The 14,082-nt window shown below is 47.8% G+C and overlaps 1 protein-coding gene across 2 annotated transcripts in view; it reads left to right on the forward strand.

Moving 5' to 3' along the window:
• The window catches only part of VIRMA (vir like m6A methyltransferase associated), a 753,509-nt gene that overhangs the window by 552,090 nt on the left and 187,337 nt on the right, over positions 1–14,082 (forward strand). For both annotated transcript variants that reach the window (XM_085605246.1, XM_085605248.1), the window contains exon 22: positions 8,425–8,588. In XM_085605246.1, coding sequence (XP_085461372.1) covers positions 8,425–8,588 — 164 coding nt within the window. The remainder of the gene's footprint in view (positions 1–8,424; positions 8,589–14,082) is intronic.

The raw sequence follows: 14,082 nt of genomic DNA on the forward strand, positions 1-14,082 counted from the left end.
AAGTAACATAATCCTTTCATGGCAAAGAAAGGCCAGTTCTCCTATAAGATGATTAATGTACAGAAATACACTCAAGCTGTTAAGTCATTTGCTAGTTCTCACACAACAGTTGATAAATATCAACAATCTTGAGAAAGAATTTCTCATGTCTGTGTAGATAAAATCATCAAAATGACATTTAACTAAACCTTAAGACTGACATCTATTCAGCATGTCAGCTACTAATTGCTGCGTTCTCACTTAAACTTGTCCAGTGTGTTAACAGCAGGAACATACTCTGACCTCTATAAAGCCACACGTCCCTCAGCAACATTACTACCAATGCAGGTTGATTGAGTCTCCAGGGGAGGGTTTCTTATCTGGACATTAGATAGCCTACTGCTCTTAGGGTCAGTGTTTTCTAAGTTGTGGAACAACTAGGTGGAGTAGACGAAATTATAGAAAATGTGAAAGTGCCCATGAGATCTTGCTAGTACTGTGCAGGGGATTGAAAAAGAGCGGCAAGGCGACTTTGCCCTCTGGGACATCTACATTATCTCCATCACAAGTGTTACAAGGCGACAGTAAAACAGACAGACTGGCTGCAATCTGATGCACGGCAATTTAGAAAAATGGAGTTAGTGACTATTACCTAAGTGAAAGAAACATAGACTAATTTCACAAGATGCTTGACTTTTTTTTAATGCCCTGATGTAAAAACCTTAAAACTTTAAATACAAACAATTCATCTTCCACCATTTCCTATTCCACAGCACACTGAATCTGTGTAGGTGACCGACTCATTAACAGTAGTATGCAGTTTAATGCAAAAACACATGTTAAGGCATTGGGGTACTTGGACCGTTTAGTAATGGTCTTTTCATTAACATATTCCTGTCAGAGATAGTGTCTGTGTCATTTATACATGTTTGTTTAAACCTTTGGTTAAAACCGATGAAATGTGGTCTGAGATTGTTCAAGAAGGGGGGGGTGGCTTGGCAGCCAGCAATGGTTGACGCAGTAGCTGGTGGCTCCAACCCGACCCAACAATTATCCAGCTAAGAGAGATACAACGGGCAACCTGGCACTTTCCAAACAGTGCGCGCTGTTCTCAGAGAAGGCTGCTGACTTGTAAGGGGGCTCACAGCGTAAAGAAGGCTGAGCTGTCCCGAGCCCTCGAGAGGCAAATGAGAACGGGGCCAGGCCCTGGAAAGCTTGCTGCGACGGACGCAGGATTGGGAGCTGGGCTGCGAGACCGACCTGTCCGGCCACGCCCGGGATGACTTTCGGCTGAGAGAGCCTAAGGTTTGGAGAGGTGGAGACCTGCCCCTGACAGGTGAAAACCTACCCGCTGTTGGCCTGCAACGACTGCTTGTGAGAGCTGCTCAGGCCGGACGAGACCGGTGACGTTGCGGACCCAGTAGTATGAGCAGGTGGCTGGATCCCAGTCTGGGGCCGAATAAGAGCTGTGCCTAGACTCTGGAGGATTGTTACGGCAGGAACGGGACCGGGCCTGAGAGTTGTTTTGCCCGGCTCACATCTGTGACCCCCCCTCCCGGCCTCATCTGGGCCCACCCACCCCTCCCCCCAGCTGAAGAATCTAGTCATTTGCGGCAGTGGAGGGCTGCCGCTGCTGGGAGCGGACCTGCCTGCTGTGGGCCTCTGGCGGCTGCTCGACGTGATGCGTAGCCCTGAGGAGACCGGAGGCACCGCGGAACTCATGGGGCGGACCACTGGTCCCGGGCTGATACGTTAGGGTCGGGAGCTGGTGATGGCCTCTGGCCTAGGCCTTGGACCTGGGGAGCCTGGTCGTGCGTGGCTGGGTATATCAGGACACGGGCGGGACGATTCCCGCCTGAGCGAAGCCCTTCCCCCACTAAATTTCCCAGATGCTGTGGCTGTGGAGAGAAGGCCTGTGGCTGCGAGGCACAGGAGATAGTGCCCTGGAGAGACGCCAGTGGGACGCCTGGTGATAGCAGCGCATTACCCTCGAGACTGCTTGACCTGAGCAGACCAGGGACGGACTGGTGTAGCGGATAAGCTCCGGGCAGAGACATGGTGGCTGCTACGATGCATATGAGAGACATCTGAGCCCCTGCACTGGGAGAACCCTGTAATGGCCTATAGACTCCCCTTGACATTGCGGAACAGCGCTGGTGGGCCTGGCTGTCATCTTGCTGAGGCCTGACACTTGGTACACAGGAGCCATGCGTGGGAAGAGACCGAGAACACTGCGGGGACTGTGGTATGCCGCCCGGAGTCCATATTTACTACCAGTCGGGCTACTTCTCCCCCTGAATGGAACCTGCAAAAGCGGAGCACGGCCATGGACACCCCCGAGTGGGACAAATCCGGAAGACCCCAGGGGCATTCTAAGCTAGCATTGACTCCAAGTGGCAAAGATGGGCAAGTCCAGAATGAAGTTGTCAGAGACTGTTCCAGAACCAGAGGAGGACCTACCAGAACTGGCCCAGAGCAATTTAGGGACGCAGCAGCTTGAAGACTCCATACAGCAACAACTGGCCAAGATCCTGGAGACTATATCAGACACAAAGAGACATTGCACCAAGATATAAGCACAGTGTCAGTGGGGCTAGGTCTCCTATGTGCAGAGCATCAGAAACTCAACAAAAGGGTGAAAGTAGTGAAGTCGAATCTCGAGGAGTTGTCCCCAGCCCACCAGGCGATGGTCAAGCAAGTGGCGGAACTTACGGACAGGGTCAAGACACTGGAGCACAGGGCAGAGGATGGAGAAGGGCGCAGTTGAAGGAACAATATTCGCATCCTAGGCCTGCCGAAGGGGGTCCAAAATGGAAACATGATGGCCTATCTGGAACCATGGCTTCGCACAGTAGTTGCACCGGAAGGTCTAGCGCGCGCAGTTCTACACCCTTGAGAGAGCGCACCGGGTCCCGACGCGCCCTCCGGCACCAGGCCGACCCTTGAGGCATTATAGAGACAGGGACATTTTGCTACATAGGGCTCGATCGGACGGCCTGTTTGAGGTAAACAATGGTAAAATCGCCATATTCCCGGATTATACCCTCGAAGTTCAGCGGAAACGTGCCTCTTTCCTAGAGGTTAAGAAGACGTTGAGAACTAAAGGCCTCCAATACTCCCTCATTTTCCCTGCCCGGCTTCACATAATACTAGATGGTAAGACACACTTCTGCAAGGATGCCTCAGCGGCATGGGAATGGTTGGAGGCATATAGGACTGAGACCCCCCAGTCGGTGCGAGGGCAGGCCCAGCCCGCCAGAGCCGACGAACCGGAAAATGAGTTAAGCATCTCAAAGAAGCCAAGTCCCTCCCAAATGGAGCGAAAGAGAGCAGCATCACTACAAGCAGTGGCCGAGATAGTGCGGGAGGGAGGATCCCCATCGGAGGCAGGATCGTGCTCTGTGAGGGGCACAGAGGGGCCAGACTCTTCCAAGGGAGATAGCCTCAATATGCCACAAGTAGCCCCGAAGACTGCAGAAGGGATTATATAGGCATGATTGTGGTGGGGAACAGATATGGTCCTGCGCCTTAACTCCTCTGGAAACTACAGAATTACACTGGGCTGAAGCGTTAAACTGGTTCAGGTTGGACTACTATGGAGGTCTGTGCAAAGCACACTCCCTTGCACCTCGCCCGTTCCTGTGAAACACTGAATGAACCACGACCCTCTGAAGGACCTCACCATAGCTGGTTTGGGCCTTGATTAACTCTTAAAGATGTATGAACGGTTTGGGCGGGCGGCCGTTGCCATCCTGCCCTGGGACTGGGGAAGTTGGTCCATGTTGGGATCCTTTTCTTGATTTCTTTTCTGTGCGAGATTTGGCTTGTTCACAGTGCAGAAAGCGGATTGCTTTTTCTTTTTGTGGAACAGGTGGAGGGGGTGAAGGTGATGGGGGGGGGGGGGGGGGGGATAGACTGATCAGATTAAGATGCCGCCACATTGCCGAACACTGAAATTCCTCACGTGGAACATTAAAGGGATGGAGTCCATGTCCAAGCGTCATAATATACATAACTACCTGTAGAGACGGGGAGTGCAAATAACTCTTCTACAGGAGATGCATTTGCTCCAAAGGAAGTAAAAAGACTGCGTAGGCGCTGGAGGGGACAGGTCTATGCCATGTCTTTCTTGGCGTACCCCCATGGAGCGCTAATCTGGATCAGATCGGTGATGCCTTTTGAATTGACACAGTCCGTAATAGACAGAGGGCAGATATGTCTTTTTCACAGGGAGGCTATATGGGTGAGAAATTACTTTAGGTTGCATAAATACACCCAACCAAGACCAAATGGCCTTTATGGCCGACCTTTCCACCCACATAGCAGATATGATGGTAGACCAGGTAATTTTGGGCGGAGATTTTAATGGAGTGACAGATGTGATGCTGTACCGTTCCCACCCTCCCCTACCTGTGGCCCAGACCCGCTGAGCGGCGGCTGGACTGAGGGAATGGATGACTCATTGGGGACTGAAAGGTATTTGGAGGATCCAACATGGCGAGAATCGAGAATACTTCTTTTACTCCCCAATGCATCAGCTACATTAATGAGTAGATGCCTTTTAGTGCTCCCCCACCCTCAACGATTCCATTACCCATACAGAATACCTTGCACAGACCCTATCTGACCACAGCCAACTGTTACTGACATACCAGCCACACAGAGACAGACCCCCAATACCTACGTGGTGACTTAACCCTATGTTCCTAGAGGACGTACTGTTTGGCAATGCCCTGCACTCCCTCGTTAGCAGGTTTTTTGTTGAAAACAAGCGCTCCACCTTCTCAGTATTGATAGAAAGGGAGGCGTTTAAGGTGGTGGTGCTGGGCCACTGTATAGGGCAAACTGTAAGCGTGCAAAGTGATCTCCTCCAGGACTTGCTGGCTAGGGAGGGAGAATTACGGGCATTAGACAATCTCCAGGAAGAGGACATACAGGTTCTCACACGCCTCCAAAACAAGCGTACGCAATACAACGGTACGTTGGCGAGATTAAGGTCCTATGATTATAGAACATATATGGACAAGGTGCAGCAGGAGAAGGGGAAAGCTGTTCGCCTGTTGGCTTGGTTAATTAGGCCGGAAACTCATGGGTCTCCAATTATGTGTATACGGACTACAACCTAACGGTACACAACCCAGGAGAGATCAATGGCTTATTTTGAAGCTATTATAAGACTCTCTACGCGCCCCGCCTCCCCCCACCACATGTTGGCGTTTTCTTAGACCCTTTAAACCTCCGCACTCTGGATGCAGATGCTAGGGAGGAGTTGGGAGGACCTGTGACCCTTCAGGAAGCTCGGGGAGCTATCGCCTCTATGGCCAACGGGAAAACACCTGTTCCAGATGGCCTCCCAGCAGATTTTTATAGGAAATAGGAGTCTGAATTAGCTCCAAGACTGGTGACTTTGTATGCAGAGTCACTACAATTGAGCTACCTACCAGAAACCATGCGAGATGCATTGGTGATTCCGCACCCCAAAACTACATCCCCTGACGCCGAGGTAAAGAACTATAGGCCCCTCTCCATGCTCAATACTGATTTTAAAATACTCAGCAAGGTATTGACGCTTAAATTACTCCCACATATGCAGAGCCTAATCCATGCTGATCAAAATGGGTTTATCCCCATTCTCAATACCTCGTACAACTTACGTAGATTGTACTCCGTGCTTTTCCACCCGGAGGCGTGGGCCCTTCGACATGCCGCCTTTTTGTAAATCGACCTGTAGAAGGCCCTTGACACCGTGGTTTGGGACTATCTGCTCGAGGTTATGAGGCAGTTAGGTTTGTGGGAGGGCTGGGTGGAGTAGAATGGGTGCAATTGTTGTACTCTCGCCCCACAGCGAAGGTGACGACTGGTAAAAATATCTCACCACAATATCCGGTGGAGCGGGGAACCCGTCAAAGATGCCCCCAGTCACCACTTCTATTTGCGTTGCGAATAGAGCTCCTGGCCGAGCTATTCCGGCAGGGAGGGGAGAGCATGGGACTGACAATAGGGGGGAGAACATATACCATCTTCCTTTATGCGGATGACCTATTGGTTTACCTGTGTGACACCAAAAAAGGCGCAGAGACTGCACTACAACTCCTGGAGGTCTTTTGGGGACTGTCAGGCCTACGGGTCAATAAGCGCAAAACATACTCATTCCCAGTGACTGGACCACTGGCGCGCCCCTTCGACCTACTTGCGGATCTTAATTGGGCATCAGACAAGTTCAAATACCTAGGTATCCAGGTTTTTCATTTACTTGAAGATCTAAGAGAAGGTAATTTAGACAAAACACTTAGATCACTTAGGTCTAACGTGACATTTTGGTGTACACTGTGACTTCCCATAATGGCTAGAATCTCCTTAGCGAAAAAGGTCATGCTGCCCCGCCTGCTATATTATTTCACCAACTTACCAGTACTAATGCCCACTGGATGGTTCCGTGGCCTTGACTCCCTGATGAGAGACTAAATCTGGGGTGATGGGAGGCGTAGAGTGTCGCTTCAAACTCTGTGATGTCCTATTACAGAGGGAGGCCTGGGGGTGCCAGATTTTGAGCTCTATCAACTAGCTGCCCAGCTGCATTGGTTGGCCCAATAGCTGGAAGGAGTGAATGCTGAGGGGACCTTTCTGATGGAACCCAACCAAAGTCCTAGCCTACTGTTGGCAAAACTCTTGGACCACGCAACCAAGGTTCCCTACAACTTGATGCTGCAGACTACAGTGCTACAGATCTGGAGACACCGTATTAAAAAAATACCTGATACTCCAAAATACTCTCTGGATCTACCCCTGGTGGTGTTGCCACATGGAGATCCACAGGCGATCACTACCACGGAGCAGATGACACCCTGGGCAGAGGTGGGACTTGAGAATGTGGGGGACTGCTACCAAGAGTAAACTTTACTTCCCTTTGCGGAGCTAGTGGAGAGGTGTGGTTTGCCACCAGGCCAGTTCCTAACATATGAGGTATTGCAGCAAGTGCTCGGGCAGATATGGAACCTGAACAGAGAGGTACCAGAAACGCATGGGGTGTTGCAATCATTGATCACCCTGGGTACAGCGGGACACCAAATCAAATGGTTTTATGCGTCCCTGCATGAGGCCTCTTTGGCTCCACTACTGAAGCTGCGGGGGAAATGGGAGAGGAATCTGGAAAGGTAATTGACTGTCCAAGATTGGAGCGGAGTCCTAGAGTCCCCTTAGGAGTGTTGTGGAATACCACGACTGAAGTATGTTCAATTTAACTATGTGCATATGGCCTACCTGACGCCGCATAGGATTTTTGTTACCTTCGGGGGGGAGCCGAGGAGATGTAACCAGGAAGATGCAGACTTTATGCACATGACCTGGGACTGCGGGATCCTACAAATCTTTTGATATGAAGTACTCTCTAAAATTAATAAAACCCTGCGTCGTACGCTTGGCCTTACCGCAGAGGTCTTCTTGCTGGGGCTCTTCCTCAGACCACACAAGCGTAAGGTAGGTAACAGGTTTGTAGACCTGGCACTCGAGCTTGCCAAAAGGCGTATAGCGATAAAGTAGAAATCACCCATGGGATCACAGCTGAATGTTTGGAGTCAAGAGGTGACTAACTGGGCTGGGGCCGAGGAGAGCGTGCTGCTTAGGGAAGAGTTGAGGGGCTGTGACAACGCCCAATAGCTGAACAATGGAAGGACACTCTACATGCCTGGAAGTACCCGAGCCTTCCGAGTAGTTTGAATGAAGAAAGCGAGCCCTCCCCGGTTTAGACCAAAGAGGAAGGGGGACCCCACATGACTGTGCTTGACTGAATTCGTAGGGCCTGCTGAGCATGGACGGCCCCTTGCCCCCCACTATGGGGTAGGGAAATGGAGATGCCGTTTGGATGGGAGGGACCTGCATGGGGACTGAGCCTGCTGCAATCCAGGCTCCTGAGCAGATGCCCTCCCTCCCTACACCACGAGTCTCATTGATAGGCATCTGCATGCAGATCTGCTCTAGTTAAGCCAAGTAGTTAGATATTTTATTATTAGTTATTTTTTCTCAATTTTTCACTATGAATGATTCTTGGATGGCGGCAACACCTCCTGTCCAGGGAAACACATTACACTGCTGGAGGGACGGACATAGGAAAAGACATTTGAATCCTAAGCCGTGGAAGGGGAAAAATCAACTATGTCATACCCTCCTTATATATGTTAATCAGGGATCAATGATGCTATATAATAACACCAACTTTTGTAACATTTCAAATACAAAGATGATGTAATGACAACTGTTGGACAAATATTATGTGATGTAGAATGTATAAAGAAATGCCAATAAAGATATGTTTAAAAAAAAGAGATTGTTCAAGAGGTCTAGATACAGTACATCAGATCAGTTTTAAGAACTGCATGCATACTGTGACTTTAGCCAGCTGGCTGCTAGTTTGCATTGCCTTTTAGCATGATACTTTTGTGTTTGTAGGTAAAAGTGGACTTGATTGAGCTATCTGGAAAGTGCTGCGGCGGCTTTGACTTGAGAGCAGAATTGGAGAGATCGTTCATGCTAGAGCCCACTTCTCCTGGCAGAGCAAAGACGACAAAGGGTTTCAAACTGGGAAAACACAAACATGAGACATTTATTACTAGGTAAGAAAATAATTAACACACTGTCAGTGCAAGGTCCTTTGATAGTTGGCTCTATATAGAACTTTGACAAAAAAATACCTGGAGATGTTTACACTTTCACTGGCATGCACCCTTCCATTTTGAATAGATACTTTCTTGTACCAGATGCTTCATCTTACGAAGTATCTCCCAGAAACAAACTGGATTTGGAAATGTGTGAATAGCTTCCAGGAGGTATCTGATCGTCTCCAGTGATAGCCACTATTGCAATATCTTTGGCAATGCCAAATTTGACTCACTCACTACATAAATGCCTCATAGCCCTTGTCTGTTTCTTTTTCCAATTTACATTGTGGAATTTTCCTACTGCTAAGCTCTTTGTCTGGTGATTGACACATGGCTTTGGTTTGTATGGGGGTCTGATCTACATTGAGGCATGAAAGTGCAAAACATACGAGTAGTGTAAAGTTCAGCGGTGTTGATTGTTACTCAAAGTACTCATTGCAGGTCTCTGATCTGGTTCTCAGGATACACCATGCCTGGTTTGACAGGTCGATGCCTGTCACTCGTCATCCAGTACACAGATACCTAGCAGAAAGGAGCACAGAGACAATTTTCAAGCAATCGGGTGTACCATTGAAAAGTTGTTTGCTAAGATTGTGCACTCTAAGTTAGACTCACCTGTAGGTAGAATGTAGCAGATCTATGTAATTGGCAGCAAGCAACTTGCAAGTTATTTTGTGATTAGGATAGCGTTCTAATATTGTGAGAGGTTTATCCAATGTGGAGGCAAAATCTGTGAGTAGGACTGTCTGCGCAAATGAGTGCATAATTAATCTGAACAGGTTAAGTCTTAACCAAGTGGTTTGTCACTGCCGTTTTGGAGTAAATGGAAATGATGAAAAGGCTAATCTGAGTTGAAATATTGTGCTTCAAGTTAAATATACATTTGCTATATAGTAATGATATGTAAATTGTGACACTCAAAGAATGGGACTGATGTTTTACGGATGGGCATCCTGCACAAGGCCAGTTTCTATTTTTGTTTCCTATTCTGTGTTGCTTCTGTTACTGTGAAATAAATGGCTTCCATTGTTTGCTCCGTAGCTAGCCCTCATTGTGTGGTACAGAACACTCAACAGCTTTGCAATCCGTCAAATAACTTTGACGAAAACATATCCAAAATCTGTGCCATCCTGGTGCAATCTGCTGTTTGTTATAACTCTTTGCCAGAATATTCGTTGTCAACGGAATGGAAAAGGGCTCTGATAATTCCGTTATTGAAGAAACCCACAGCTGATCTGTCTGTTTTGAGCAATTTTCATCCTATGTCACTATTGCAGTTTTCAGTGAAAATTATGGTAAAACAGGTCAAAAGACAGATCGCAGACTTCATTGAACTACCCCAGATACTAGAGTAGACCCTGTTCAATAAGGTTTTGCACTTCCCATGGCACTGAAACTGCCCTAGTCTCTGTTTTGGGTGACCTAAAAATGTCAGCAGACAAAGGTCATTTTGTGGCTGTTGTGCTACTCAATCTGTCTGCCACATTTAGTACACTACAATATCTCTTAATATCCTGCTCTCCAGGCTGTTAGAGGCAGAGAAAATCTTGAAATGGTGTAGATTCTATCTGGAAAATAGATCTCTGGCGTTTTATCAGTTTCCCTTTCAGTCACAATTTAAGACTTTGGGTCATAGTGTTTCTCAAGACTTTGGCTTGAGCCAAACCCTGTTTAACTGCCCTTATGTCCTTTGGCACAGCTTAATCAATCTAATGGAGTTAATTTTATGAACAATGCAGACAACACTCAATTGATTGTATCGATTGATTATGCAATGTCTCACCCTGTTGATGTTTTCCATCAGTGTATGCTTGACAACACCTCCAGGAAGTCTCAAAACTCATTCAAAGTCAAGGGAGACAAACTCGATCTTGTGGTGTTCTTACAACAGATCCCAACATATCCTTTCATAAAAGTTTTGCCTAACATCTTGGACTACAAGGATTCACTTACTGCCTCATTGAGGAATTTTAGGTGTTCATATGGATGATAATCTGTCCTTGGCCAGTCATATGAATGAGCTGTCATCCTGCTTTTCATTCTTGTGTGTGTTATGCAACGTTTGACACCTTCTCTCCTGCTCATACAAGCCCTTTGGTGGCATAATTGATAATCCGTTGTGGACTGAAGTATTGTAACTCTTTATTTTTGGATTCTCCAGTCCGTATTCTTTATCAGATTTTCTGTATTCAAACTAATGCTGCCAGATTAGCTTTACACAGTCCACAATACCACTCTTCGTCGAGTGCTCTTGATGCTCTTCATTGGTTGCCTCTGCCTAAAAGGATACTGTCCAAAGCTCTGCGCTGTTTTCATGAGGCCCTCATGGATCTGGTCCATTATATCTTCAGCAGAAGTTTGAGCGGTATACCCCCAGATCCCCATTATGTCCTACTGCAGGAAATTTGTTGGCTGTTGATTATTTTTTATTTTTGAATTTTCATAATAGAACAACAGGTATACATCAGCTTCAACGCTATCGTAGTGCAGAATACAGAGCATCAAGATAGTACAGATTTCACACATTCAAATAAGACATGAAAGCATTTCAGATCAGAGAAAAATACATATCAGAATACAGCATCCGTTCGGGAAATGTCATCAGTCAGGCGATCTGGTCAACACATATGCAGTGAATGGCCCCCAAATGTCTCGCGGCCTGGAGGCTGCTGGTAGTTCCTCCCCCATAACACAAAAGCTGATCTCGGCAGAATGCTATATCCATCAGCCAATGTTTTAGCTGTGCTGCGGGCCTACCATCCCAATGTATGGAGACCCTGCGCTTGGCCAATAACAGCAGCAAGGCAACCAATTTGTGATTGCCAGCCTTTAGGTGCAACACATTTCCCAGAAGACAAACACTCATATTACATGCCACTGCTTCTCCCACCATTTCTGTCAGAGCCCCAGTTACTTTCTACCAAAAGTCAGCTACTTTAAAACAGCTCCACGCTAAGTGCTGAAAGCCGGCATTTTCTGTACCGCAGCGTCTGCAACAGTGTGAGTCCCTCAAACCATATTTATAGAGCTGCACTGGCGTATAGTACATTTGATGAACATATTTATAATGCAACAAACGAAGATTCCCATTGGCAGTGAATTGACCAGTAAATTTACAACAGGTTTCCCATTCATCTTCAGTTAGTGGCTGCGATAGTATAGCATTCCATTTACCCATTGGGCCTGCACTTATCTCCACCTCATCAGCCTGTGATGCATTGTATAACCGAGAAATTATTTTAGTTCTAGACTTCGTGAGGTAGAGCAGTTGCACAGCCGCCAGAGCTGGGGGCTCTGCAGGAAAAAAAGGATATAAGGCTTGAATCGCAGCCCGTAGCCTACTGTATATAAAGGTCGACATAACAGAGCTGTCGCCAGCATGTAAGAAGGCTTGAAGGGTAATAAAGTTGCCCCCAACATACACATCCCTCATAGTGTGCATTCCCGCCTTCTGCAAAATCTTTATGGAACCCACTTCACTCGTTACTGATATTTTCCCATGATGCAATAACGGCATTGCCGGTGCATAGAGTGGTAAACGCCGAGCGCGTCTTCCGAGCTCTCTCCAAGCACGACTCGTACATTATATCGTATCTACTTTGTCTTTCTCGAAGACTGTGGTGTCATTAACGATCATTGCTTTCAATGGTATCGGGTGGACCGCTCCCACCTCCACTGCCACTTGTGGCGTGTACGGTGGCGCGCACTGCCAATAAGAGCCGTATTGTGCCTGCGCACAGAGATAGTACAACTGCATGTCGGGCACTCGGAACCCACCCTTTTCATACGGCAACGTCAACACCTCCCATTTGACGTGGGGTTTCTTCCCACCCCAGATTAAGGTGATCAATATCCCACATAATGTTGTAAAAAAATGTTGGCGCAGTATAATGGGTATGTTCACAAACAGATATAAAAATTTCGGTAGGACCACCATTTTGATTAAAGCCACTCTGTCGGCAAATGTCAGCGGCAGCTGCAGCCATTTAGTGATCTGCTCCTCAAGTCGGACAATCGCAGGTCCATAGTTTGTGCGAATAACAACCTGCGGGTCTTTGTGAACCCAGACTCCTGGATTTTGATGGGCTCGTCACACCATTCCACCGGGTACTCCAGTGCTATACGTTTCGTGGATTCCGTCAAAGAGATCACAACTGATTTGTTCCAATTGATACCCAGGCCAGAATGCCACTCAAATGTAAGATATCCCCGAATGAGTTGCTCCGAGTAGACCTCCGGCTCGCGCACGTACAAGACCATGTCGTCTGCATACATGGACACTGCTAATGGGCGTTGATGAAAGCGGAGCGCCGCTTGAGAATGCCTCTGACGCACTATACAGGCTAGGGGTTCCAGCACCACCGCGAGCAGGAGAGGTGACAGGGGACAACCCTGCCACGTCCGGCGCCCAATTGGAAACGTGTCAGAAGTCCTACCATTAATACGCACACAAGCCACTGGAGCTGTGTATTACAGCTTGATCCAGTTAGTGTATATAAACGGCAGCCCCATCCGATGCAACACCGCCAGCATATACCTCCAAGAAATAGAGTCAAATGCCTTCGCGGCGTCCAGCAGGACCGCCGCCGTAGGCAACGTTGGTTCTAGAAGATGCATCACTGCAAAAAGCGTCCGCAGGTTATGAGCTGTGGAACGGGCAGGGATACATCACGATTGATCAGGCAACACCATCACAGGCAATAATAACGGCAACCTATTTGCCAGCACTTTCGCTAAGATCTTAACATCCATGTTCATTAGGGACAAAGGCCTATATGAATCGCACTTCTCAGAATCTTTACCAGATTTTAATAGGGCGATAATTAGGGCCTCACGAAGTGTACCTGGCAGCGTTTGTTGTTCATAGGCGTCCTCAAACATGGCATGAAGATGCGGTACCCGTATATCAATATACTTTTTATAAAACTCTGCCGGGAGCCCGTCAGTGCCAGTAGCTTTACCATTCGGCAGAGCAAGGATAGCGTCTCGTAGCTCGTCTATGGTCAACGGGTGCATTAAAAATTCTTGCTGCCTTTTGGATAACCATGCTAGGGCTACATCTTCCAAAAACGGTGCTATTTCAAGGTCATCAGCGGTCTGCCTACTGCTATACATATCTATATAATAATGTATGAAGGCATCTAAGATACCTGCAGTGTCACAATAACTCTGCTCCCCGTCAACGATAGATTGCACTGTACTGTTTTTTACCCATGGTTCCGTGATTTTAGCTGCCAAGGCCCGCCCCGGTCTGCCCCCTTCTCCATAGTATCGGGCCACCCAGCGGCGGGTCATATGCCTCACCTCCATGTCCGCCAGCTCATTGTGCTCAGTGATTTTCAAACGAATGGTCGCTAATGTGGCGTCATCTGGTGCACTGTCATACTGACGCTCGAGGCCCTGTAAGTCGTGTTCATGGGTCTTCATTGACCCCGGAGCGATTTAAGCA

Source organism: Triturus cristatus, chromosome 5_1 (genome assembly GCF_964204655.1).
Source record: "Triturus cristatus chromosome 5_1, aTriCri1.1, whole genome shotgun sequence".
NCBI lineage: Eukaryota > Metazoa > Chordata > Amphibia > Caudata > Salamandridae > Triturus > Triturus cristatus.